The sequence below is a fragment of the Capricornis sumatraensis genome, chromosome 23 (assembly GCF_032405125.1).
Source record: "Capricornis sumatraensis isolate serow.1 chromosome 23, serow.2, whole genome shotgun sequence".
Classification (NCBI taxonomy): domain Eukaryota; kingdom Metazoa; phylum Chordata; class Mammalia; order Artiodactyla; family Bovidae; genus Capricornis; species Capricornis sumatraensis.
Window position 1 is genome coordinate 31,546,702 of NC_091091.1, and position 26,656 is coordinate 31,573,357.

General features: G+C 35.7%; 1 protein-coding gene across 4 annotated transcripts; it reads left to right on the forward strand.

Moving 5' to 3' along the window:
• Positions 1 to 252: 252 nt before the first annotated feature.
• PDCD4 (programmed cell death 4) lies at positions 253 to 26,390 on the forward strand. 4 transcript variants are annotated; one of them, XM_068961358.1, is made up of 12 exons: positions 253 to 349; positions 4,689 to 4,795; positions 10,918 to 11,178; positions 12,734 to 12,828; positions 13,863 to 13,976; positions 15,555 to 15,776; positions 17,342 to 17,439; positions 18,437 to 18,551; positions 21,084 to 21,191; positions 21,415 to 21,525; positions 22,333 to 22,472; positions 25,257 to 26,390. In XM_068961358.1, exons 2-12 carry the CDS (start codon positions 4,753 to 4,755, stop codon positions 25,315 to 25,317), a joined length of 1,368 nt encoding a protein of 455 aa, XP_068817459.1. In that variant the 5' UTR covers positions 253 to 349; positions 4,689 to 4,752; the 3' UTR covers positions 25,318 to 26,390. The 4 variants fall into 4 exon arrangements, with proteins under 4 accessions (XP_068817459.1, XP_068817458.1, XP_068817461.1 ...); XM_068961357.1 differs by having other exon boundaries at positions 10,876 to 11,178; positions 25,257 to 26,389; XM_068961360.1 differs by lacking the exon at positions 15,555 to 15,776 and having other exon boundaries at positions 10,876 to 11,178.
• Positions 26,391 to 26,656: the final 266 nt, after the last annotated feature.

Genomic DNA, 26,656 nt, shown 5'->3' on the forward strand with positions numbered 1-26,656 from the left:
CCCCTCAACCTCCCCGGCCACTCTACTCGGCTCCCCACCAGCCAGGCCCCAAAGCATGATGCGCATGCGTCCTCCCGCGCCCTTGCCCAGCTTTCCACGTTTCACTTCCCTCCTTTTCCCTCCGCAGCGCCAGCTCCATCGCTACGATTGGCTAGAAGACTTCCTCGGATTGGCCAATAAACGGCGCCCTGTCGCCCCCGTGTTACTGGGTAGAACAAAACAAAAACAAACAGAGCGAGAGGGGCCAGAGACGCTCGGAGGCAGCGACAGACGCTGAGGTGCGGGGTTGGGGCCGGCTGACCAGGGACCTGGGCGAGCAACAGCGGCGGCGACGGCGGCGGCCTGAGGGGTCAGTAGCGGCGGCCCGGCCCGCGCGCTCGGGAGGACTGTGCCCTCTCCCACAGCCCCTATCTTCAGAGGCAGCCGCTCGTTGGGGGAGGGGGGCGGGGGGTCGTGGAGGCGGCGGCCGAGGCCGGGTCGGGCCGGCGGGGCCGGCGTCCGCCGCCTCCTCGGAGCTCGGCTGGCAGAGCCGGGTCCGCCCCAACGCCCTGGGCTGCGGAGAACCGGCCCCGATGCCCTCCTCTGGCCTCGGCTGGGTGCGTGGCGGCGCGGGCCCGCCCCCTCTTGGACCCCCTCCAGGCTTAGCGGGGCGCGCGGGGCTCTCGCCGTCGAGGGGCTCCTCGCCCACCAGAAGGCCGACTTTTCATTTTCCTCTGGGGATGGGCGTCGGGAGGCGGGTTTCTGGCCCGACTGAAATCCTGTGAGGAAGGTATGCGCCCTCCCCGCCCTCCTGGCGTCCTTGGGGGCCCGCGCTGAAGATGCGGCCCGGCGTTCCCCGACCCGGCCCACCGGAGCCCGGGCCCGGCCGCCCGCCCGCGTCCAGCACCACGCGGGGGTCGGCCTGGCCTGGGGGCTGCAGGAGCCCGGGCCTGCGCGGCGGAGAAGCGGGCCGGGCCACAACGGGAGGGGCTGCGGGGAGGCGGCCACGTGCCCGCCGCCCCGGCCCTGCGAGAACTTCGGCGCGCCTCAGGTTGGGTATAGGGTCGCTTGTTTAGTTTAAATGAAATCTCCCGGGGAGAACAAAGGCAGGGAGGGAGCCCCCTTTCTGTGTAACGTGTGCTGTGTCTGCTGCATTTGTCTATTTGATGCTGCGGTGTATGCGGGGAGGCTTTTTTGGTTTGTTTGCTTTACAAGAGCTTCGGAACTGCCTTCGGAAGTCAAAATCGCCTGTCTCCCCTGGCCCTAGTGAGAACTGACTGCGTAGCTAGCAGTTGTGAGATACTGACAGAGAAGTAAAATGACTAAAAATGCACCTTCCCCTGGGGGGGCGGGAAATGTCACCGCCTGTTTCTCCCTGCATTTTCCCTGTTAAATTAGACTTTTGGCATTCTTGCTAACGTAAGGCTTGTTAGGAACTCACCACTCACTTTTTAAAGGATCATTACAGATATGTTGTAAATTTACTTATTGGTATTTATGCCTTTGAGCTTTCCTGGCGGCTCAGTGGTGAAGAATCCGCTTGCCAGTGCAGGAGATGCTGGTTCGATTCCTGGCTCCGGAAGATCCCTTGGAGAAGGAAATGGCAACCCACTCCAGTATTCTTGCCTGGAAAATCCTATGGACGGAGGAGCCTGGAAGTCTACAGTTCATGGGGTTGCAAGAGTTGGACACAATTTAGCGACTAAACTGCCACCACCATATGCTCTTAACTTCCCTTTTTTATAGATTTATTAAACTCCTTAATATCGTAGCAGGCGTCTTTGAATTTTATTTTGGTTGGTTTTTCTGTTGTAGTAATGAGAAAGGAAAAGTAGTTAAGAGTGTAAGTAGCTAAGGGTGTAAAAATGAATGACATTTTGCTGTTTTCCCTCATTTTTGCATCATTGTGGTTGAGTGCTTTTAGCTGATTTTAAGTGGCTAGTTAGCAGTGATTGTAGACCTGAAGTGAATACAAGTACTTTTCTAGTTAACATATGGTCTAAACTTCAAAAAAAAGTCGAAGTGGTTTATGAGGTATATTTCAGGAAATAGATTTTTTTAGGGGAAGTAGGATGGGAAAGTGAGGATCTTTTTGGGAATGTCTTGGAAATTGATGCTTCTGCTTGTATGCTTCTGTGAAACAATGGATAAATGAAAACTTTAATTTCAGCCTTTAATTTTGTCTAACTTACAGCTTTATTGAAAATTTTCTAGTTTTGTGTGAAGAATGTGGAGTTTAGATTTTTTTTTTCTTTACATTTTTGTTAAGTTTGTGGCAAAAATCTTACGGATTGTTAAGTTACTGGAAGCTCATTACTTTGAAGACGGTAGTAACATGGGACTTATCTTTATCTTTCTGTAAATTCTTCTAAAACATCTGTGTTGTTATCAAGTGTCCCTGAGTTCTTGAATGTGTTAATCATTGCCAGAAGACCGAGACAGGGCTTTTTGTTGTTGTTACAGTTATTTAATAAAAACAAATTTGATAAACTATAGTCATTACCTGATAATGTTCTTTGTCCAACTGAGTGTCTTTTGTGTAATAATTTATATACTATTTTTAGTGTTAGAAAAGCAGTATTTAAAATTTTGATATGACGGCAGAAGTCTATTCTAATAAGCTTCTCTCTGGTAACTCTAAAGAAGAATCTTCTGTGAGTTATTAAAATCTTGTATTGAGCTTGTGCACACAGAACTGGATTTAGAAGGTCAGGGTTCTAATCCTGATTCTTCCAATGAGCACTTTCTCTGATTCTGTTTAGTTGTTTGACTGTGGAGTTCCTACCTCAAGATTCTTCTGAGTGGTACATGAAATAACACATGTAAAATTGTTTTTGAATTATAAGAGGCTTTTTAAACATCAGTTATACTTTATTAGCTAAGTTCTGCAGAAAGTGTCCTCTTGAAGATTGTTTGTATCAAGATTGAAGAAGATTTTTAAAATTAACTCTAGTTAAAAAATCTCACACTCATATCATGTAACATTTTCTCTTTCTAAAACATGTGATTCTTCTACTAAAATGAAATAGATTTGGCATTTTCAGCCATGGAGGACACCAATGTTTAGGTTTACGAACTCTTTTTGTTCATTTATCTTTATGTACATATTTCTAAGGTTCATTTTTCCCCATAAATCTGAAGTTGGTAGGAGTTATGATACTGAAAGATATTTATATACAATCCATATTTCTGTTTCTTCTGAATAGAATGAGAGTGATTTCACCATTTTCTTAACTTCTGACACATCTCAGTAGCCTAAGGATTATGCCGCATTAAGAAACTTAAAATTTTAGCATAAGGTATGCATTTTTGTTTCACAGAATAATACCCTTTTCTGAAGGAAAGGGCTGTACAACTTATAAGATGTTAAAATGGTGTATGTTAAGAAATGTAAAAGTCAGTTTTTCCTTTGAGTGGCAGGAGGCATATCATTTTTCTAAAATGACAACTAACAGTAGGTTATGTTACATGAAAATGAAATGCTTTTTTGTAATTAGTTTATTAGTCATTCTCTTTAATTTGTGCATTTTATATCTTTAAAAAGTCACTAGACTTCCCTAGTAACCCAGATGGTAAAGAGTCTGCCTGCAATGCGGGAGACCTGGTTTGATCCGTGGGTCAGGAAGCTCCCCTGGAGAAGGAAATGGCAACCCACTCTGGTATCCTTGCCTGGAAAATCCCATGGACAGAGGAGCCTGGTGGGCCCCAATCTATGGGGTCATAAAGAGTTGAACACAGCTGAGTGACTAATACACATATCTTTAAAAAAGGGCACACTGCTGGTGAAATGATTATAAATGACCTGAATGACATATCTAACTTACGTTACTTCTAAACAGATACTTAAGTACTCTAAATTACTATTTAAAAAATATTTCCAGAGAGATTATAAAATTGTATTTGGTTATACCTTCTGGTGATAATTTTCATGAGAATGTATTTTGATAGTCTTTTTTCAAACTGGATTTTTATTACTAAATTAATTGTCTAAATAAAAGGTAACTGATGTCATCAACTAGGACCTTTCAGCATTAGTAATATTCAAACCATTTTGAAATCAAGATCTAAAATATTGAGGTGCTAATGTAATTGTACTTACTCTTTTCTGAAATAGGTAAGATTTTTAAAAGGAATGAGTTTTTCAGAGTATAAAAATAATGCTCTCATAGAAAATAATTTAAAAAATTTGTAGCAGTAATTATAGGTGTCCCAGTGATGAAATGGCAGATTTTTCTGCTTTCAGATATGTTTTAGTGTGAAAAATAAGATAATCCTGTCTTTTTTTTTAAACCAAAACTGTGTTACTTGCATTTTAAAGTATTAGTCCTTATAGTTAATTGGCAACAAACTATTCAGTATCTAGATGTAGCAGATTAATTATGAGGCCTGGTATTTTTAAAAAATTTGGACTGTGTATCTACTTTAACTTGAAATAAGCATGTTTAGCAAATATATCTTTTAATTCCAAGTTACAAGGATGCTTTGCCACATCCAGAAATAGGAACTTTTTAATTTTTTTGGACACAGGTAAACTAATCAAGAAGATTGAAACCAAATGTTAATTAGGGGAAGTAAAGTGAACTCTTAAAAAAAATGGAATTATGTGGTGATTTTTTTTTTTTAAACAGTCGGAGTAAGTAAATTAAATGGACCTTAATTATGTGAGTTTGGAAGATGTTGAAGTTTTTCTTTTTTTTTTCTTTTTAAAGAAATCCGTCCCAAAGGAAGAGTTTCATTTGGTAATTTAATCAGTGCAAGTGAAATTAAGGAACAATGGATGCAGAAAATGAGCAGATACTGAATGTAAACCCTACAGGTAAGTAATTATCTTGAATCTTGACTATTGTGAGCAAGTTTTAGGCCATTCCAAATTTTATGAAAACATCTTTACTTTAGATGCTATAAGAAATCAGGTCATATTATTTTAAAAATCAAGTTGGTGATTCTTATTTTTATGAAATTCATCATATGTATTTTTCTGTGTGTCCTTTCACATTTCATACATTTATTCTCCAGTATTTATAATAAACTCTATGGTGTAGATGGGAGAAGAATAGTGAACCTGATCATTACTATTTTCATATGTGCTAGTTAGTGGTTTCTATAATATAAACTGTTATTGGTATCATCGCTATCTTTCCTAACTAATAATTTATTATAAATTAACTATATTTTCCCCAATTTTCTGTGATGCTTCAGTAGTTCATTATTGTAAAAATGATTTTGTAGAATAGATGTCCTAAATAACTTTAGATCTAAATAACTTTAGATCACTTAAAATGTGTATATATGTTTCAGGATAACCTTTTAGAGAGCTCATTAGGATTATGAAATATTCTCAGTAGCAAGAACTTTTCATGTTGGTACATTTTAGGTAATTCTTTGCTTTATGATTAATACTGAAAAAATCTCCATGGAATTGAATGTTTAGCATATTTCATTTTTTGATATTATAGCTTCATTTTTCAATGATTTTGATTCATTGTTCTGTCCAGTTATATAGTGATCTGAATTCACACTTTGAAGTTGAAGCTTCTTTGCCATTTTAAGTGTGCTAGAAAATTATTGTTGAAAAAAATTACTACAATAATTAATGATTATTTTGGTGCCGCCATATACAATGGCTCCATGAATACTTGTTTTTTAGGATTATAAATGGGTCTTATGTCCCTGCTTCATTGAGGCGGGAATAGTAATGATAAAATTTAAGAATATGTTTCACAGATGGATAATTGTTTCTTCTCTGTACTGTCTAGTATGATAGCCAGTAGCCACATATGACTACTCAGCTCTTAAACTGACATATCTGAATTCAGATGTATTGTAGGCGTAAAACTTTTTCTATTGGTTACATGCTGAAATGATAAAATGGATCTATTATGTTAAATAAAATAAAATAAATTTCAATTATTTCTTTTTAGTTTTTAATAGGGATATTAGGAATTTTAAAATTAGATCTTTGACTTGCATTATTTATTAGATAGCACAGCTCTTAAGTTTTATACTGTTTTCTAATTGTAACAAGTTCTATTTCTAACCTTGTTCTTGGTGTCTCTGCTCTGTAATTCTTAAATACTTCACTACTTGGATGAGCCTTAGACAGGCTTTTGCAGTCAATTTAACCTGTAACAGTCTATGTTAGACTAGTGTATTAATTCCAGCTTCTACTTTTACCAGCTATGTTACTTTGGGGAAGTAGGTTATGTGCTTTGACCTTCAGTTTATTCATATGTAAAGCTGAAATTATAAATAACCCGCTTTAAAGGTTTATTACTGGGATTAAGTGAGATACTGTGCATGTGTGTCATAGCACATGCCCATAGCGTGTATTATGTGTGTCACAAATGAAAATGTGCTTATATTGTTAAATACAATAACATAATTCAGTGGAGTAGTAATTGAAAGTGTGATTGTCTGGTACTGTGGTGTAATGTATGCTGGGTTGGTTATTGAGATGTTAGAGAATTCAGAAAGAAGAATTTAGTATACAGTAGAAAATGACTTTGAAGTCACCACATTCTGTACTCAAGGTTTTTTTTATCTTTTAAACTTGGGTTTTCTTAAAGTCAGATCAATAGTGGTTCAGTTCAGTCGTTCAGTTGTGTCTGACTGTTTGTGACGCCATTTCTAAAACCAGCTTGAACATCTGGAAGTTCACGGTTCACGTGTTGCTGAAGCCTGGCTTGGAGAATTTTGAGCATTACTTTACTGGTGTGTGAGATGAGTACAATTGTGCGGTAGTTTGAGCATTCCTTGGCATTGCCTTTTTTTGGGACTGGAATGAAAACTGACCTTTTCCTGTCCTGTGGCCACTGCTGAGTTTTCCAAATTTGCTGGCATATTGAGTGTAGCACTTTTACAGCGTCATCTTTCAGGATTTGAAATAGCTCAACTGGAATTCCATCACCTCCACTAGCTTTGTTTGTAGTGATACTTCTAAGGCCCACTTGACTTCACATTCCAGAATGTCTGGCTCTAGGTGAGTGATCACACCATTGTGATTATCTGGGTGGTGAAGCTCTATTTTGTACAGTTCTTCTGTGTATTCTTGCCACCTCTTCTTAATATCTTCTGATTCTGTTAGGTCCCTACCATTTCTGCCCTTTATTGAGCCCATCTTTGCATGAAATGTTCCCTTGGTATCTCTAATTTTCTTGAAGAGATCTCTAATCTTTCCCATTCTGTTGTTTTCCTCTATTTCTTTTCATTGATTGCTGAGGAAGGCTTTCTTATCTCTCCTTGCTATTCTTTGGAACTCTGCATTCAAATGGGTATATCTTTCTTTTTCTCCTTTGCTTTTCACCTCTCTTCTTTTCACAGCTATTTGTAAGGCCTCCCCAGACAGCCATTTTGCTTTTTTGCATTTCTTTTTCTTGGTTATGGAACCCCAAAACTTAGGTAAGTATATAGCAAAATATAAAAGAACAATTGATGTAAAAATAAAAATGGGTTAAAATTATAATACTTAATATATAAAATAACCTAGATATATCTACTGCTCAAGATACATAAATGTATATTTGAAAGGATATTAAAATAGTTGAAGAAACTCAAGTGTAGGAAATATGATTAAATTGAATACTTTAGTACTCTGAGGGACATTTTAATGCATTGTTATACTTCTAAGAGAGGCCTTCATCTTCTGGTTGAGTTTGGTGGCTCACCTTAATTGTAGAATAATGAAAGCAGTATGTTAGAGATAGTATGTTAAGACTACTAATAGTCTTAGTAGTTTAGGTCTGGTGGTTATGATTATGTCCCAAAGTGACCCTGCTAGCACTGGCTTCCTTTCCTAGTCTAAACTTTTGAAATACTGTTTATTTTTTAAATTCTGTTTGAAAGCCCTTTATTTTGTCTTTAAAAGTGTTAACCTTTTTATTTATCTCAAGAGTTATTACCCTTGCCCTTTTCAGTTAGTTCATGACTGAATACAGCAACATTTTCTTAGCTGGTCTCTTGACACTTTCTATTTTTTATAATATATTCAGTATTCCTCTGCAAACAAATTATGCCAAGTCTACCTATTATATCAAATCTAAGCCTTGACCATTCGAATGTGGGAGTGGTCAGCAGCTATTCCAGTGATTGGGACAGGATCAAAAAGGACCTAACATTACAAGGTAATGAGTTTACACTTGATTTTGACCCAATAGGAATACCTTCAAAGGGTTTTCAGTGGGAGAAGATCAGTCTCCATGCAGTTTGGAGAATGGTTTGAAGATTCAGGGCAGGAGACTATTTATGAGACTGCTCAAGTAGTTTGGTGCTTCGTAATGTTTTCGTTTTGTGATTACCACAGGATTTGTGCTTGTTATACTTTTTTTCAAGAATTGTAAAGATTTTAACACACCTGTGGTTCTCTTTATAGGTTGATTTAAAAAATCTTTAGTTTCTACATATTACCTTAAACATTTGAAAGCCCATGCATATAGATTTGACACATCTTAGTTACACTTGGGAATTTCCTAAGACATTTGAGCAAGCTTCAGGAGTTGGTGATGGACAGGGAGGCCTGGTGTGCTGCACTCCATGGGGTTGCAAAGAGTTGGATGACATTTGAAAGGCTTTCTAGGTGGCACTAGTGGTAAAGAACCTGCCTGTCAATACAGGAGACAATGCAGGAGACATAAGAGACACAGGTTCAATCCTTGGCTTGGGAAGATCTCCTGTGGTAACCCACTCCAGTATTCTTGGCTGGAGAATCCCATGGACAGAGGAGTCTGGCAGGCTACAGTCCCTAGGGTCACAAAGAGTTGGACATGACTGAAGCAACCTAGCAAGACCTTTGAAAAGGGATTCGGCTCTGAGTTGAGTTAGCCATAATGAGCAAAACTCAGGCCCAGGGGTAACTAATTCACTAACTTTCTGAGCCTTGAAAGTTTTCAGAGTAAAGCCAATTGTTTCCATGTCATTTGATCCCCATTGACATTAGAGAGTGTGAAGGATACTCTGCTAGGTGCTACAGTTATAAAAATATATAGTATAGACATGGTTCCTCTTTTGAGCCTTATGACTTATTTGGAAAAGCATGACTGGTATATAAAAAGAAATAAAGTGATTTCGTGAGGTGGTAAATGAGCAATATGTGAGTGTTACTGTGCCTAAAATTGTTAGAAAAGTTTTCACGGAGGAAGTACGACTTGAGCTGTACGTCCTAAAGGACTTTGGTAACTGGACAAAGCATAGACGATGACATTTTAAACAGAAGACGATTGGGAACTGTGAATGCATTGCTGTCTTTCAGGGGATAATGTGCAAATTTTATATAGGCTAGACGATATTCAGAGAGTGCTAAGTAAATGTGAGTCAGATTTAGAGAAATGAATTAGAACTTTGAGATAATGGCTTTGAAAGCAGTGATGAATCAGCAGTTTGGCTCAATAATCACAAATGATCACTTATTTGCAAAATGCCTTTCAACCTTTTTGCATTAGTAGCATTTTCTAAGTGGCCATAATTAATCATGAGATGTTTAGCAAGTTATTTAAATACTCTTATCCTTAGTTTCCTTGTCTGTATAAATGATGCAGTAAATAGCTCTCAAACTTGTGGGTAAATGACAAAATGCCCAGCCTAGAGCTTGGTAAATAATAGGCATTCTGTAAAAGTTTATCTCCCTTCTCTCAAGAGCCTTAGTCTTTTCTATCTCCAGCTGCTTGACTGTCTTAGCTCATAAAAGTTTCAAAGGTTTTATGTTTGTGTTTATATTAACACAAGTTTTATGATATAAACACATGAGATAACACACTTTCTGTAAACATTGTTCATTAACATTCAGTGCCTGCGTTTACTTTCCATGATACTGTGAAGAATAATCCTGTTTCAGTTCAGTTCAGCTCAGTCAGTCAGTTGTGTCCAACTCTGCAGCCCCCATGGACTGCAGCCCGCCAGGCTTCCCTTTCCATCACCAACTCCCGGAGTTTACTCAAACTCATGTCCATCATGTCAGTGATGCCATCTAACCATCTCGTCCTCTGTTGTCCCCTTCTCCTCCTGCCTTCAGTCTTCCCCAGCATCAGGGTCTTTTCCAGTGAGTAGGCTCTTCTCATCAGGTGGCTAGAGTATTGGAGCTTCAGCTTCAGCATCTAGTCCTTCCAAGAATATTTAGGACTGATCTCCTTTAGGATTGACTGGTTTGACCTGCTTGTTGTCCAAGGGCTCTCAAGAGTCTTCTCCAACACCACAGTTCAAAAGCATCAGTTCTTCAGCACTCAGCTTTCCTTATGGTCCAACTCTCACATCCATACATGACCACTGGAAAAGGCATAGCTTTGACTAGACGGATCTTTGTCAGCAATGTCTCTGGTTTTTAATACACTGCCTTGGTTTGTCAAGAAGCTTTTCTTCGAAGGAGCAAGTATCTTTTTAATTTTATGGCTGTAGTCGGTGTCCACAGTGATTTTGGAGTCCAAGAAAATAAAGTCTGTCACTGTTTCCGTTGTTTCCCATGTATTTGCCATGAAGTGATGAGACTGGATGCCATGAAATTAGTTTTTTTGAATGTTGAGTTTTAAGCCAGCTCTTTAGTTCCTCTTGCTTTTTGCCATAAGGGTGGCATCATCTGCATATCTGAGGTTATTGATATTTCTCCCGGCATTCTTGATTCCAGCTTGTGCCTGGCATTTCGCATAATGTTAAATAAGTAGGGTGACAATATACACCCTTGATGTACTCCTTCTCCCAATTTTGAGCCAGTCCATTTTCCATGTCTGGTTCTAACTGTTGGTTAATTGTCATTTATTAGATTGAGCCTATGAAATTGGCAATATGTGACTGCTACGTATAAAAATGATAATTTCATATGATTCAACCTAATCTAACTTATGACTATAGCTGGTATAGCAATAGTTAAAATGCTTACTTAGATTTCTTTTTTTCCTTCGTTTTGTTTTTAAGATCCAGATAATTTAAGTGACTCTCTCTTTTCTGGTGATGAAGAAAATGCTGGGACTGAGGAAATAAAGAATGAGATAAATGGAAATTGGATTTCGGCGTCTTCCATTAATGAAGCTAGGATTAATGCCAGGGCGAAAAGGCGGCTGCGGAAAAACTCATCCCGGGACTCCGGCAGAGGTGATTCTGTCAGTGATAATGGAAGTGAAGGCCTTAGATGTGGAGTAACTGCACCAACCAGTCCAAAGGGAAGGTTGCTGGATAGGCGATCTAGATCTGGGAAAGGACGAGGATTACCAAAGAAAGGTCGGTATATATCTTACACAAAGAAATAAAAGGAAGAGATGCTTTCTGATTCTTGTACTGCAATTTATTGTTCTAAGAATGAGAGGAATTTAAGCAATGGTAATGTAAGGCTTTATGGTTTGTATGTATTTTTACATAGTAATAATTCAAGGATCACCCCACTCTTTAAATTGAGCCTTTTTGCTTGTTTGTGTAGGTTTAGCTGTCTTGAGCAGAACGTTGTCTCATATTTCCAACAAAATCATTTTCACAGTTATGACTTGTGCATGTATTCTCTAATTCTGCTTGAAGTAGGGTCAGAAATTCATCATACCTATTATCTAATGAGTAATTAATTATGTCTTGTTAAGAATACATGATAAATACAATTTGACTCGTAATATCAGGGTCAGAATTTTAATAATTTTATAGATCTGTTTCTAAGTTCTTTTTAGTTCTGTTTATTTTGGGTACTGATATTGTTTTACTGCTGTATCTCCAGGGCCTGGAGTAGTGACTCCAAGGGTAGGTACTTAGATGATTGTTGACTTGAGGGGTCTTGTTAGCTTCTGTCTGTGGTAGAATTTTGATGCAGTTTGGAGATTTCACTTGCATCTAAATGGTGGAAGCATCAAATTATGGCCTAGGATTCTTGTAAAGTTTTTGTACCTTGTCAAAAGTTGTTGTTGAATGACTCTGCAACCATTGGCTGGATCAGAATGAAACCTAACTACCAGATTTGTTTTTGCTCTGGTGGTAAGAATTATACTCAATGTGTAAATAATGCTCCCCACCATGGGTGATAAAGTTCTTTTAAAATATTGCAACATACTGAGCCTTACAAAAACATTTCAATACATTTATTTAGTAAAGCAACTTTGAAAGTTGGAATTGTTGAACTTCTGCTGATCTATTTGTTGGTAGAAAAATAGAAATGATTAGTTCGGTTAATGCTTAAATAGAAATCAGTTACTTGTAATATATTTCTGGCTGTAAAGTATTTGTTACTGGTGGGCTTAGAGGGTTGCAGTCGGACACGACTGAGCACACGCACATGAATATCTAAAGAGAATTTGACTTTAAAACATTTGATGGTGGTCACCATACTTCTTTGTTGAATAATTTCTCTGTTGTTGAATTTTCTATGTTATCTCTTAACTGAATCAGTGTATTTCTTTTTGTTGTTCCCAAGAAATGTCAGAATTTAGAGCCCAGTTGTTATCAGCTGCCTTGAGGTTACCGTTACAGCTATTTTTCTGTTTCTTTTGTTTGTTTTTTACTTTTATTTTAAAGCATCTGACTTTTTAGTTTTAACTTCGTGAGCTGTTTCAACTTGGTTTTTTGGAACTAGGTTATAAATATATCTAATCATTACTGGAAAAGCAGTGATCTGAATAAAAAGTTTACCGTATAATTCTCAACTGGCAAAAAAAAAACCTGGCATAAAAATTAAAATACAGTTTTTTAACTGCTCCTTAATTAACACCTGAACGTCTAGAACTATTTCAGATTTCAATTAAAATTTATGAACTGTGGACATCATGCTGTTTCCTTTCTCAATTCTAAACTTTTTCAGGTGGTGCTGGAGGCAAAGGTGTCTGGGGCACCCCTGGACAGGTATATGATGTGGAGGAGGTAGACGTGAGAGATCCCAACTATGATGATGACCAGGTATGAGGGTGATACTTTTTGTGATATGTATTTAAAAGACTTGTAGACTCTTTTGACCTCATGTTTGTAGCATACTCATATATTGGTCAAATCATCTATTTTATATTTGTATTATTCATATACATATAATTTTATTTATATGTGTGATTATCTGCATGATTATATAATATGTATATGAGTGTGTATATAAGTGTGTACACATGTTAGATCCATTCGTATATATATCTAAATTGTATGTATATTCAGTACTTTCAGACTATTAGGTTAATTTTGGATTAGAAAACCAAGTTAACTGAGTAATGTATATGTAATTTTCACTTGGTTTTTGAATTTAATATTTGGACATGGAAATATTTCTAAGAGAACATGAAAAAAATATGTTTTAAAACCAGTAGGATTCAAGTACTATAAAATGTTTGCTAAATATTCTAATTTTATTGTATTAACTTGAAAGTGTTTGTTGTTAGATGAAGCCAGTCACATGTTGCAGGCAAACACTTCAGGACTTTTTTTGCCGAGGACAGGGTTAGAAGATTTTTGGACTTCTTATTTGTTTTGAAATTTCAGTTGAATAGTGCTTTTTCTTAGAGATTTTCTGGACTCATGAAGGCTTTTATTTTGTAGTACTAATCATAAAGGCTTTGGTTCCCACTGTTTTTTTTTTTTTTTTTAATGACATTTTAATGAAAATAATGGATATAATAGCCATCATAAAGTTTTTTGGTCACTGAAGTATTACTGTTTTTTTGGGAGAAAAAATAAACAGAAGCTATGGGGGATCAGGAGCAAGTCATATATTTGCTGTGGTTAGTGGTTCTGATCTATATTTTGATTTATTATATTCAGATTTTATAAAAGAACAGTGACATAGATTTCTGTTTTTATATTATGTAAATGATCAAAGCATGTAGCATGTTTTTTTTCTTGTTCCAAATAGGTATTACTAAGCAGTTGGAGTACAAAATTATGAAACAATTTGTTTATCTGAATATTTTGTTCTTTAATTTGTAACACTCTTCCTCTTCCCTTTCCAGGAGAACTGTGTTTATGAAACTGTAGTTTTGCCTTTGGATGAAATGGCATTTGAAAAGACTCTGACACCAATTATACAGGAATATTTTGAGCATGGAGATACTAATGAAGTTGCGGTAGGTTTAAAGTTGCAAGTGTAACTTTTTTAATATAGGAGAACAAACACTGTTAAAAGCAAAAACATCATATCCAGGATGATTTTGGATCACTGGAAAAGACTAAGCATTTTTTAATACATAAATGAAATTTTAACTAAGAAATGGAATAAAATTTTATTTACCATTCTTAACCTGTTTGGATTCTGATGAGGACTATGGGCCATTTGCTTCTATGAAAAACGGCATAACATAGTATTTTAATAATTGTTGTAATTATAACATTTCCTTAGTTGATAGTATTTAAAATATAATTTTAACAATTTCAAGGCGTTTATGGACCTTCTAAAACCTCCTCGGGGTCTCAGTTAAAAATACTTCAGTTCCACTTTCTTTGATATTCATTTCAATGCTTAGGACTAGAATAAAATTTATCCTTGTACTCTGTCCAAAAATGAACACAAATGTAAATAAAGATTTAGAAAAGAATGCATACAGAAATCAAGAGAACAAATGTGTTTTTGAAGCACAATTTGCATGAGGACATTTGCTGTTATGTGTTGTTCATAAAGTAAATCTCGAAGGGTAAAATAAAATTGCTCTCGTTTAGTAGTTTAGTATTATTGACTTAAAGTAATAAAATTGTATCTCTGTAGAAGACTTATAATTTAGATTCTTTTAATTCAGACTGGGCTTTTTTGATTTGTCTCATAATATGAGGTTTGATAGCTTTGCATTTTTGTAGGATTTGAATATAAAACAAATATTTGATCAGTGGATGCCATGTGGAGGTATTTATAATGGTGATTCCTGCCTTTTTGAAGCTCGGTCAAGCGAAGGAAATGATACATGCACGGATTATTAGAATGTTATAGAGGAAAAGTTTACCAAAGTCCCACGAGGGTAGGGACTTGAAATCTTGTTACCTACCTAGCATGTGACCAGCGGTATACTCAGTTTATTAACTGAGTAGTACTGTGAGGTGAGTGCTATGGAAGCATAAGATGGAGGGTGATAGATTATCTCGAACCATCTGAGGATGGTTAGGAGTTTGCCAGGCTAAGATGGTTGAAGCGGGTTTTCTAGGAAGACGTAGTCCTGGAAGGAGATTTCCAGGAAGGAGTATCATGTTTAAAGTCAATGAGTTGTTCAAGTGCACCCCAGGAAGATGAGATGGAGGGGGAGAGACTATTAACAAGGACACCAGTTAGGTTACTCAGAGTAAGTTATCAGTAACTAACTGGTTACTCTGAGTAACGTACCTGGTATCCTTGTTATTAGTCATCACCGTATGTAACTGAGTTGCAACGTAGCTTCTTTGGTCATACTGCCTATATTCTGCTTCCTACTTTGTCACTCCTCTGGGAATCTTCAGCAAATACATTTTTCTATGCTTTGAATAGGGTGAATATGATGATGATACCTCCCTCAAAGAGTTGGTTTTTTGAATTAAGTAATAAAAACTTATTCACCAAAATGTGACTGCTTCTCTGATTATTTTGAAACAAGGAGAGAGGATACATGGATAAAGTTTTGATTTTTTTTTCCAAAATAAAATTAAACTATAGGCAATGACATCCTTTTTTTTTTTTTGAGTAGGAAATGCTAAGAGATTTAAATCTTGGAGAAATGAAAAGTGGAGTACCAGTGTTGGCAGTGTCCTTAGCGTTGGAGGGAAAAGCCAGTCACAGAGAAATGACATCTAAACTTCTTTCTGATCTTTGTGGGACAGTAATGAGCACAAATGATGTAGAAAAATCATTTGATAAATTGTTGAAAGACCTACCTGAATTAGCACTGGATACTCCTAGAGCACCGCAGGTTTGTAAAATTCTTCTTTGGGTTCATTCTTCTTTTTGTTCATTCTCCATCTGCTTTGCTTGCATTTATAGAACTAACACCTGCTCCTAGGAAATTTTATTAGACGAAAGAGGGAAAAACTGGCCCATATTCCCTATCACACAACAACAGTGCTCTAATATTTTAATGTCTTTTTCCTTAGCTCTTTCCACTCCCCCAATGTAGTTCTCATCCCTGTAATTTTATATGCTACTTTCTCCATCATGGTCTCTGTAGTTTTTTGGTCATATTTTTTTTGCTATCTCTATATTCTTTATTACGTGTAGTTGAGCTGTTTCATGACCTAGGATCTTTTAAAAATGTAGATTGTTATAATTGAGGATTGAGTTTGCTTCACTAATGTTATGAAAATAATCATAAATAAGATTGTTCCCTTTTATAGCTTTGTAGGGAGATAATTAGAAAATTCATGACTTTATGTGTGCTTTTGTTTAGATTCTGTCCTCAAAGCCTTTTACTTTTATTAGATTTAATACATGCTGACTCTATAATATGACTTTCTGGTTTGAAATTGAAAACGTGTGAAATCGTTGCTATTTACCTGACCAAAGTTTTAAAGCAAGGTAGGAGCACTTTACTTAAACATTAATTTAGGAATAGAGTATAGGTAGGTTAACCTAAATGCTGTTTCTGTTTTCTTTCCTGTGACAAACAGTAAGTAGTCTGTGCTAATACTGAACTGTGATTCAAACATGAACTTTTTTTTTATACCAGTACCAATACTTGAAAAAAAAAACTGTATCCAATAGTCATTGTAGAAATTTTGAAAAATAAGGAAAAGCCAAAAGAAAGAAAGGTGAGCAAAAATAGCCACTGTTAACTGTTAGCATTTTGGTATTAAATCTTCCATTCTACTTTTTGTGGATATATGTCAATGTATAATTTTTGTACATTTTTACCTTTTTTGTTTTAAAAAAAAATGGAATCATGGTGTATATGCTACCTCATAAACCTGATTTTTCTTACACTCATAAAAATGCAGTAAACATATTTGTCCATATAGTGTACCCATTTTACATATATACTGTTTAACAACACAATTATTGTTAGACACTCAGTTGTTTCCAGTGTTATAAGAAATAATGCTGTGAACATGCTTTCAGGTAAATATTTCTACACACTTTTACCCCCTCAGATAAACTCTTTTACTCAAACAGGTTTTTGAGAGACCATAGTCCAAGTTTTTTTTCCCCCCAGAAGAGTGGTTTCTCTTGACTGTTAAGTCATTGACTTGGCAAATATTTTTGATCAGGTATGCTATGCTTCAGGCAGTGTGCAAGGTTGGGGATTCAGTAGTGAGGAAAACAGATGTTTTATGCCTCATGGCACTTAAATTGAAGGTTAAGATGTGTGGAGTGTATGCCAAGCATAACTAGTAGGTGCTAAATGATATTTTCTGAATATTCCAGCATGTCTTAGGTATTGACTGTGTAGTTCAACCAGTCTTCATCATTTATGTATTTAGAAATTGTGTCCTATAAAGGTTTTAGATTTTTTATATGGCTCTTTTTTTTTCCTTATTATAGTTGGTGGGCCAGTTTATTGCTAGAGCTGTTGGAGATGGAATATTATGTAATACCTATATTGATAGTTACAAAGGAACTGTAGATTGTGTACAGGCTAGGTAAGTAAATTAATTTTTCTACTTAGAATCCACCTGTGGTGGATTCATGTCAATGTGTGGCAAAACCAATACAGTATTGTAAAAAAATTAAAAAAAAAAACTTTCAAAATAGGGGAAAAGTTCTGCAGGATTCTGTTGAAATGACATTTGAATTAATCAGACATTGTGGATATCTGTTTGTCATATATGTGTAATTAAAATTGAGAGTTTCTTGATACAATAGAACAGAAAGAAGACAGTATTATAATGCAGAAGTTCTCTATTACATATTTCTGCATATATAGTATATGCAGTTTTAGCTAAATTATTACCTACCTGTATGTCAAGCTACTTTTCTTTCTGCCTCAGTTTCCTTATTTATAAAATGAAAGGATGGGACTTAGAATGTTCTTTAAGGTCCCTTCAGGTTTTAATATTCTGTAATTATTTAATCTTCTAATAAGATGGACATTAACAAAAGAGCCGTATTTTCAATTTTATATTTATTTGCCATGGAAATCTTAGGAAATAATGTTTCTCACTTTTGTTCTTTAGCATAACTATAAGCTAAATGTGTTACTTGAGAATTATGGTCTATAATTTTTCATAACTTCCTAGAACTTAGATTTGGACTTAGCCATGTCTTAGGTTTTCATTTTCTGGAACTATTTCAGGTCATAGTGTAATGATTGCCTTGGTGGGAAAGTATGAATATATACAAAAGTTCATTTTAGGTGAAATGTTCCTTCTCAGTGTAGATCAGTTATTTTGTAATAACAGAGTTCTGTTGACTAGGAAATGGAAATAAGTGTGTGAGAGAATATTAATATGAAAAGCAACCTTTTTTCTCCAGCTTTTTATTTTGAAAAATAGTTTAAGAGACTTCTTAACTTTAGGTTGCTTTTATGTTATAACGCAAAAGCTTTTAGTGCATATAGGCCTGCCTGTTCCCCGGACTTTATCCATAATTTCATCAATCTCAAGAGTGTTCATATGTCAAAATTAACTGTTTTTGTAGAGCTGCTCTGGACAAGGCTACTGTGCTCCTGAGTATGTCTAAAGGTGGAAAGCGCAAAGACAGTGTGTGGGGCTCTGGAGGTGGGCAGCAGTCTGTTAATCACCTTGTTAAAGAGGTAACTATGGGGTATTATCTTTAATTTATATGTATTCTTTAGGGAAATAAACATGCCCTCTAGCTTTTATGGACAAAAATTAAGTTCAGTCTTGCAAGTGAAAAATTGAATAATCCTTATATATATGGCTTTATGCCCTTTTGCTATAAATTATACCATGATCATATAATCATTATTAAATTTTTACTGTTTCCTTCACTTAAAAATAAGATTGTGTTAAGTTAAAGTGGCTTTATGAAGAAAGCTATATGGGAACCTTAGCGGAATACCTAAAGTCTTTCCTTGGTATTTAAAAACTTTCAAACTGTTGAAGTAAGATTTTCTATTTTGTAGTTATTCACTAAGTGTCCATTTTTATAACCGCAGTTTGAAACTGGATGATCTCCGATTTTGTTATGCATTATGAACACTAGAGTAGATCAGAGTGGTAGAATTTTTGTAAGGAAGTTCACTACCTGTGAGAGTTGGACCATAAAGAAAGCTGAGTGCCGAAGAATTGATGCTTTTGAATTGTGGTGTTGGAGAAGACTCTTGAGAGTCCCTTGGACTGCAAGGAGATCCAACCAGTCCATCCTAAAGGAGATCAGTCCTGAATATTCATTGGAAGGACTGAAGCTGAAGCTCCAATCCTTTGGTCACCTGATGTGAAGAGCTGACTCATTGAAATAGACCCTGATGCTGGGAAAGATTGAAGGCAGGAAGAGAAAGGAACGAGAGAAGACAAGATGGTTGGATGGCATCACCGACTCGATGGACATAGGTTTGAGCAAGCTCCGGGAGATGGTGAAGGACAGGAAAGCCTGGTGTGCTGCAGTCCATGGGGTCGCAAAGCATCAGACATGACTGAGCAACTGAATGGCAACAAATGCATACTTTAAAAGAAAAAGTAATTGATTTTTGCATTAATACCAGATTACTCGCTATGGATTTTTTTTCTGGCAGCAAGATGATATTCTATATTAAGAAACCAAAAATGTTTTACTCTTTGAGGATTTTAAAGAAAATTAGAAGATTTATATAGTACATGTGGTTCTGATTTTTGAGTGTAGTCTTTTTATGTGACAGAAGTAAAACTTTCTATATTCGCAGATGACATAATCTGCATACAGAAAATTCAAGTGAATCTTCAAAAAAACAAAAATACTAAACTGTTATAAAAGAATTCACCGTGGTTGCAGGATATAAGATCTGCATACAGAATTTAATTGTAGATCATCTGTATGCTAGCAATGAATGAATGATTTGAAATGAAATTAAACAATTACATTTATAATAGCATAAAATTAAATATAAAGGAATTTAACAAAAGAAGTGCAAGTCTTCTGCACTAAAAATGAGAAAACACTATTGAAATAAGGTTTAAATAAGTAGAAAAATATCCCATGTTTATGGACTGAAAGACAACATTGCTCAGATGATAATGCTTGTCAAAGTTAATATTTTGAGAAACTGCCAAACTAATGGTATGTGAATTATCTCAACAAAAATTAGTCAACATAAAAACTGAAATAAAACTACCAATATATGAGTTTGAGGTTGACAATATTTGGATATTCATTTATTTTATATGGAAGGATGAGTTGGACAGAGAGGACTTTTAGAAATATATACGTGTATTTATCATTCTCAAAAATGCATGGAACCAAATGGGTAACATTTAAATACTTTATATAACAAAGTTAAAAGTTCCATGCTTTAAATATTTATTTTCCTAGAGCATAATAGGAATTATTCATCAATCTGTATTCTGTTGATCAGATTTTATTTTTTACGGAAATATGTTGTAGAATTTGGAAGTAAAAGATATGTAAATAAGATTATTTTATTCAGTCAGCTAACATTCATTTGAGTGTCTGCTAGGTGCAGATAATTTTAACAGGCAGTGTATAGGGGAGAACATTCCTAGTTGAAGTTCTTGTGCTGAAAAACTTTATCCTCTTTCTTTTTTTCTGGAGCCATAGATATTCTTGTGTGACTTTAAACAGAGTCAGGACTTGACCTCCTTAGCTGGAACTGGAAGCAGAATTGCTAATGAATGTTTTAAATCATGGGCCTCAAAACTTCAGTTTTAGAGGAAAGAGAACAGTATTTAGAGCATCTTTGCTCTGTCTAGTAAAGCTCTATTATCTCTCATTTTTTGGCTCCCACTGCAGTCTTAAGGTCATCCTGGTGGAAATCAGTTGGTGCACTTCAAAAAGTCATTTTGAGACTTTAGTTAGTGCCCTCTAGTGGTATTTAAAGTGACTTCTTTTTTTACAGGGAGCATTGAAGCATGATCACAGCTCAGGCCATACACATGTCTACTCGTCAGTCTCAGTAATTATCAAAGCACACCAGAATACTGCATTATTCCCTTTATGATTTGCTTTTCAGTTGTGAAAAAATTCTGTTATGTCAAGACTACTAGACAACTGTTTGTGACCTACTTATTTACTATGTAATATATTGAGATGAGGGTAAATAAATCCTTCAGGCAAAGCAGAATTTTTCAAAAATCAAGAACTAACACATCTCAATTCTTAAATCTGATAGATTGATATGCTGCTGAAAGAGTATTTACTCTCTGGAGACATTTCTGAAGCTGAACATTGCCTTAAGGAACTGGAAGTACCTCATTTTCACCATGAGCTTGTATATGAAGTAAGATTACTTTGGCATTCTAAAGAGAATTATTGTGTTCCTTTTTGCACCACGGAGACTTAATGCTTCTAATACACATTTTTAAAAAATTACAGTATTAAGGGAGAGTTCTATAATTTTTAATGATTATGGTTACATATTAGAGAAAAGAGATCTGATAGATTTTAGGAGCAGTTTCTTATATGAAAATGAGCAATAATTCAATCATTTATTCAATTTTTAGGCCATTGTAATGGTTTTAGAGTCAACTGGAGAAAGTACATTTAAGATGATTTTGGATTTATTAAAATCTCTTTGGAAATCTTCCACCATTACTCTAGACCAAATGAAAAGAGTAAGTATAACATTTTGAACCATGTTTAGGCTGATATCTTAAGTTTTGTATGCTTGAATACAGACTGAAGTATCAATGAAACTTTCTGGTTTATTTAGTAATGTTATGCCTTTTTCTATATTTTTTAATGGTACTGTTTGTTTGAACCTCTTACAGCCATTTCCTGGGAAGTAGTAAATATGTCAGCTTTTTTTTAATCTAAATTTTAAAAATGTGTGTGTGTATGTTCTTCCTTAACAGTTCTAAGATATGATAATTTGGTTATATCTAAGAGTCAGACACGATTAAGCGACTTCTTTCACTTTTCACTTTCATGCATTGAAGGAAATGGCAACTCATTGCAGTGTTCTTGCCTGGAGAATCCCAGGGATGGGGGAGCCTGGTGGGCTACTATCTATGGGGTTGCACAAGAGTTGGATGCGACTGAAGCGACTTAGCAGCAGTAGCAGAGAGAGACAAACTTTTAACAAAAGTACTTGATTTATTCCTATTTTATTGTATGCATTGTTATTAAAATGTTGGTAAGGTTCTTATTTGCCTTTTATTTTTTTAAAATGTAGTAAATGTATTACAGCAGATGGAGAAATGTATCCAACGTCCATTGTCTGCTGGAAACTCTTTTGAGAGAACAGTTTTAAATATTCTGTAACAAATGTACTTAACTCTGTACTTTTCAAGGTTCAGAACTGACTTCAGTCTAATTAATATGAACTCTTGGACTTAATATAGCTTGATAACAGTGATGGCTTATATGCATTATGTATTTTATATGGGCTAACAATTCTGTATATAACTTCATTGTTCTAGGGTTATGAGAGAATTTACAATGAAATTCCAGACATTAATTTGGATGTCCCACATTCATACTCTGTGCTTGAGCGATTTGTAGAAGATTGTTTTCAGGCTGGAATAATTTCCAAACAACTCAGAGATCTTTGTCCTTCAAGGTACTTTATTTACTTTCTCAACATCAAATACTGACTGAGGTACTTAAGGTTAAGCTAATTTTCTGTCATTCTGTCTGAAAAATAATAGTATCTTCCCTTTAGTTACTCATGAGTGGAAAATCATCTGAATCTATGGAGAAGCAAGCATGAAGCTTTTGTTCTCTTGTAAATCTGTATAGGACTATCTCATGAAGCCCCAGTTCACTGGAAAGTAGCTAATTTTGTGGAACAAAACGTGTGTCTTAGACTCTGTTGAGTAGTTTAAATATTATTTCAGAGTAGATATTACCAGTAAGATGAAAAAATTGAGGCTTATGACAGTGTAATGTACCTTTTCTACGGTTACACATAGTAGAAGCCAAGGATAGATCCAGACTTTTTCCAGCTTTAAAGGTCTATGCTCATTCCTATTCTTTATGTAGGTTCCTTTTGATCCTTCACAGAATAGAGAATTGGGGCTGATTGCATTTTACTTTTCTGGAAAGTGTGTGTGTGTGATTCTTTGGAGGTATATGTGCTACTAGGATCACACTCTTTAGGAGTTGATGGATTTTTTGTTATTGTTAAAGCTTAAGTTTATATTGTAATAGATATAAAAGTTTAGTAATAGCTAAACTTCTTGTTTGGGCTTCCCAGGTGGCTCAGTGGTAAAGAATCTCCTGCAGTGCAGGAGACGCGGGTTCGATCCTTGGTCAGGAACATCCCTGGAGAAGGGAATGGCTACCCACTCCAGTATTCTTGCCTGGGATATCCCATGGACAGAGGAATCTGGGAGGCTACAGTCCATGGGGTTGCAAGAGTTGGACATGAAGCGACTAAAACAAAGAAAAAACGTACTGTGTGGGTCTCCTTTATGTATATTTTAAATTTTTGTAATTTTTTTTGAAGAAATTTCAAACTTTGCATACTTTTATGTAAGTGCATTGTGAGAAATGTCAAAAAAATACTTAAGGCTGTCCTTTGCTTACAAAGTTCAGAAGCCATTGAGAAGGACAAGATAATGGTGGAGATACATTTTAATGGCTTTGATAAAAATGTCTGAAAATGTGTATTTCTACTTGGTGATGGCATCATTTATGTACTAATGTGCAAAGTGGTGTACGTCAGTATAAACTGTCAACTTTGGCAAGGCTTTTTGCTACTTGCTGCTTCATTTCTACCCTTGATCTCCTAATATTATAGTATGAAGCCTTTATGTTCAGGAAAATATAGCTGCAATACATACCCCTTTTGTAAATATCCCTTAATATGAAAAGGATTCAACACTTTGGCACTGTCCTTTGGTAGCTCAGACGGTAAAGTGTCTGCCTGCAATGCAGGCCTGGGTTTGATCCATGGGTTGGGAAGATCCCCTGGAGAGGAAAATGGCAACCCATTCCTTGCCTGGAAAATCCCATGGACAGAGGAGCCTGGTGGGCTACAAGTCCATGGGGTCGCAGAGAGTTGGACACAACTGAGCAACTAAACTTCCACTTTTTTTTTAAAAGTTTTTCAGCCTCTATTCAAAAGTCTTAACTAGTGATTTCTATTATGGCTTTACTTTCAAGGATCATTTGGAGAGATGTCTAAACTTTCTGTGAATTCCATACAACTTTAACTTTTTATCCTCTGTTTTTTTGCTTATTTTGGCCAAGTGCACATTTGTGTGTGACCTTGAATGCCTGTGCATATTGGTCTAGGGTCAGAGAAGAAATAAGGACCAATTCTGCCCAAGCTCTGTTGAGCACTTACTGCTTTCAGCTGCTGTGACTGTTTGTCTTGAGCTGTTATTACTACATGTAGCTAGTTGTGTGGTTACATATTATAGAGGAAGGCATCTTGAGTTTGAAATGGCAGAAAGTTCAAAATGGGGTATATACAGGAATTAAATTGACTGTTTTTCCACATTCAGGTTATGGCTTTTCTGTATCTGAGAAAAAATTAAAAACCATTTTAAAACATAGATATTTTGATAGGTTCTATAGCTCTAGTTTTCATAATTCCCAATCATGGTGTTTCCTATTTGGTTCAGTGTTTAGCTTTCAAATAATATTAATAACATAGTAGAAATAAATACAGGCATGTCTCATTTTATTGTGCTTTGCAGATAGTTTTTTTAAAAACAAACTGAAGGTTTGTGACATCCCTGCATTGACAAGTCTGTTGGTGCCATTTTCCCAAACAGCATTTGCTCACTTTATGTCTGTGTGTCACAGTTTGGTAGTTCTCAGAGTATTTCTAACCCTCAACTTGCAAAAAGATTAGACTTGTTAAAAGTTTGGATGATGGCTAGCATTTTTCCTCGATAAAGTATTTTTTAATTATTATATGTACATTGGTTTTTAGACATAATGATACTGCACACTAAATAGGCCACAGTATTATATAAATATTATATGTAGTGGGATACCAAAAAGCTCATGTGATTCGCTTTATTGTGGCAGTCTGGAACCGAACCCACAATAATTTTGACGTGTGTTTATTAAATTTCCAAACAGCAGAATGTTTGCCATATTTGTTTTTTTTTTTTCCCCTTACATGACTTCATTTGAACAGTGAACTTATTTCAATAATTGAGCTTTTGTTTAACTAAAAAATGCTCAAATTAAGTAGTTCATTTGATATGTTCTAGGATATGTAACCAGTAAGGTCTTTTCAAAAGACTTAGGCATGCAGATTTTTTAAAATTTAAATGACAAACTGTTCAAAAGTTAATGACAAAAAAAGATGCAGTTTTAAATTATTTTAATTGACTATAGTCAAAACTTGTATATTGTTTACATGTTTTTGTTCTTTTCATTACAGGGGTAGAAAACGTTTTGTAAGTGAAGGAGATGGAGGTCGTGTTAAACCAGAGAGCTACTGAATAAAGAACTCTTGCAGTCTTAGATGTTATAAAAAATATGTATATCTGAATTGTAAGAGTTGTTAGCACAGGTTTTTTTTTTTAAGCACTTGTTTTGGGTACAAGGCATGTCTGAAATTTTTAAAGGAAGTGTTTTTTTCTTTTTCTTTCTTTTCTCTCTTTTTTTTTAATTTGAGGGTGTAAAGGAGGGACAGAAAAGTAACCACTTCTTAAGTGGGATATTCTCATAAGCTACCTTTTGTAAGTGCCATGTTTATGACCTAATCATTCCAAGTTTTGCATTGATGTCTGACTGCCACTCCTTTCTTTCAAGGACAGTGTTTTTGTAGTAAAATCACTGGTTTATACAAAGCTTTATTTAGGGGGTCAAGTTAAGCTGCTAAAACCCCATGTTGGCTGCTGCTGTTGAAATACTGTGCTTTGGGAGTTAAAAAAGTTATTTCTTTGTTTTAAAGAATTTTTTAAAAATGAGCTAGTTGTGAGACTTATTCATCTTTCCAGGGAACATATTGCTTGGTCTTAAAGACGTTAAGTAAATGGTGGCTGGAACATCTATTTTTCTACAAAACTGGAAAAATGAACCCAGTTCTAGAAGAATGTATGACAAAATAAAACATGTGAAGCAGTGTTGATTCTTTATTTGGAGTGCATTTATTTTAGATCTTTAAAAAATCTTATTATTTCCCACAGCAAATTTTAAATCATATAAAAGAGCATATTTGAACCTAGTTAAACTTTGCTCCTGGCAAACTTTTAAAACAAGAGTATAGTAGTAAATAAATTATTTTAATATTATACTTGGGAAATACTTACATACTTCCTTGTTTTTGATAGAACTTAAATGAAACTTCTAAACGTATATACCTTTCATCATTAAGTTCTATTACCTAGTAGTGCTTGTGTTTATAAAAATTATTCTTCAAAGACTCAAAAGTTTCACATTTAGTCAGTGTATGATAACTGTTACTGATAACAGTTATCTAAGGGAAGATCACATTTCTAACCTCTTTTGCAGAGCCTAATTACTCAGCAAGGCCTCAAGGTCCATAGTGATTTAAATTGTCTATTACCAACTGCAGCAAACCAACCAAGAATTATATTCAGAATTTACAGGTTTTCCTAGGAATATGCACATTACAGGTCTAGCTACAGTCTTTTAGAAATAAAACTTCCAAATTTATGTTCATTTTACTTCATGGGCTCTTTCAAGTCCTTATTAATTTCCATTTTTAGGGTTTTGATTATGTTTTGATATCTGGAAGACAAAGGTGGCAAGGTAAGTCCTTAAAGTCAGTATAATTAAAAAGCTTAGTTCAGTTTTTAAAACCATGTACAGGAT

Bases quoted from the DNA above. Each gene is read 5' to 3' on its own strand.
- PDCD4 (XM_068961357.1), top strand. From the start codon at position 4,753: ATGGATGCAGAAAATGAGCAGATACTGAATGTAAACCCTACAG. The intron at 11,179-12,733 runs GTCGGTATATAT...AAACTTTTTCAG, and splicing joins ACGAGGATTACCAAAGAAAG to GTGGTGCTGGAGGCAAAGGT. The intron at 15,777-17,341 runs GTTTGTAAAATT...TCCTTATTATAG, and splicing joins ATACTCCTAGAGCACCGCAG to TTGGTGGGCCAGTTTATTGC.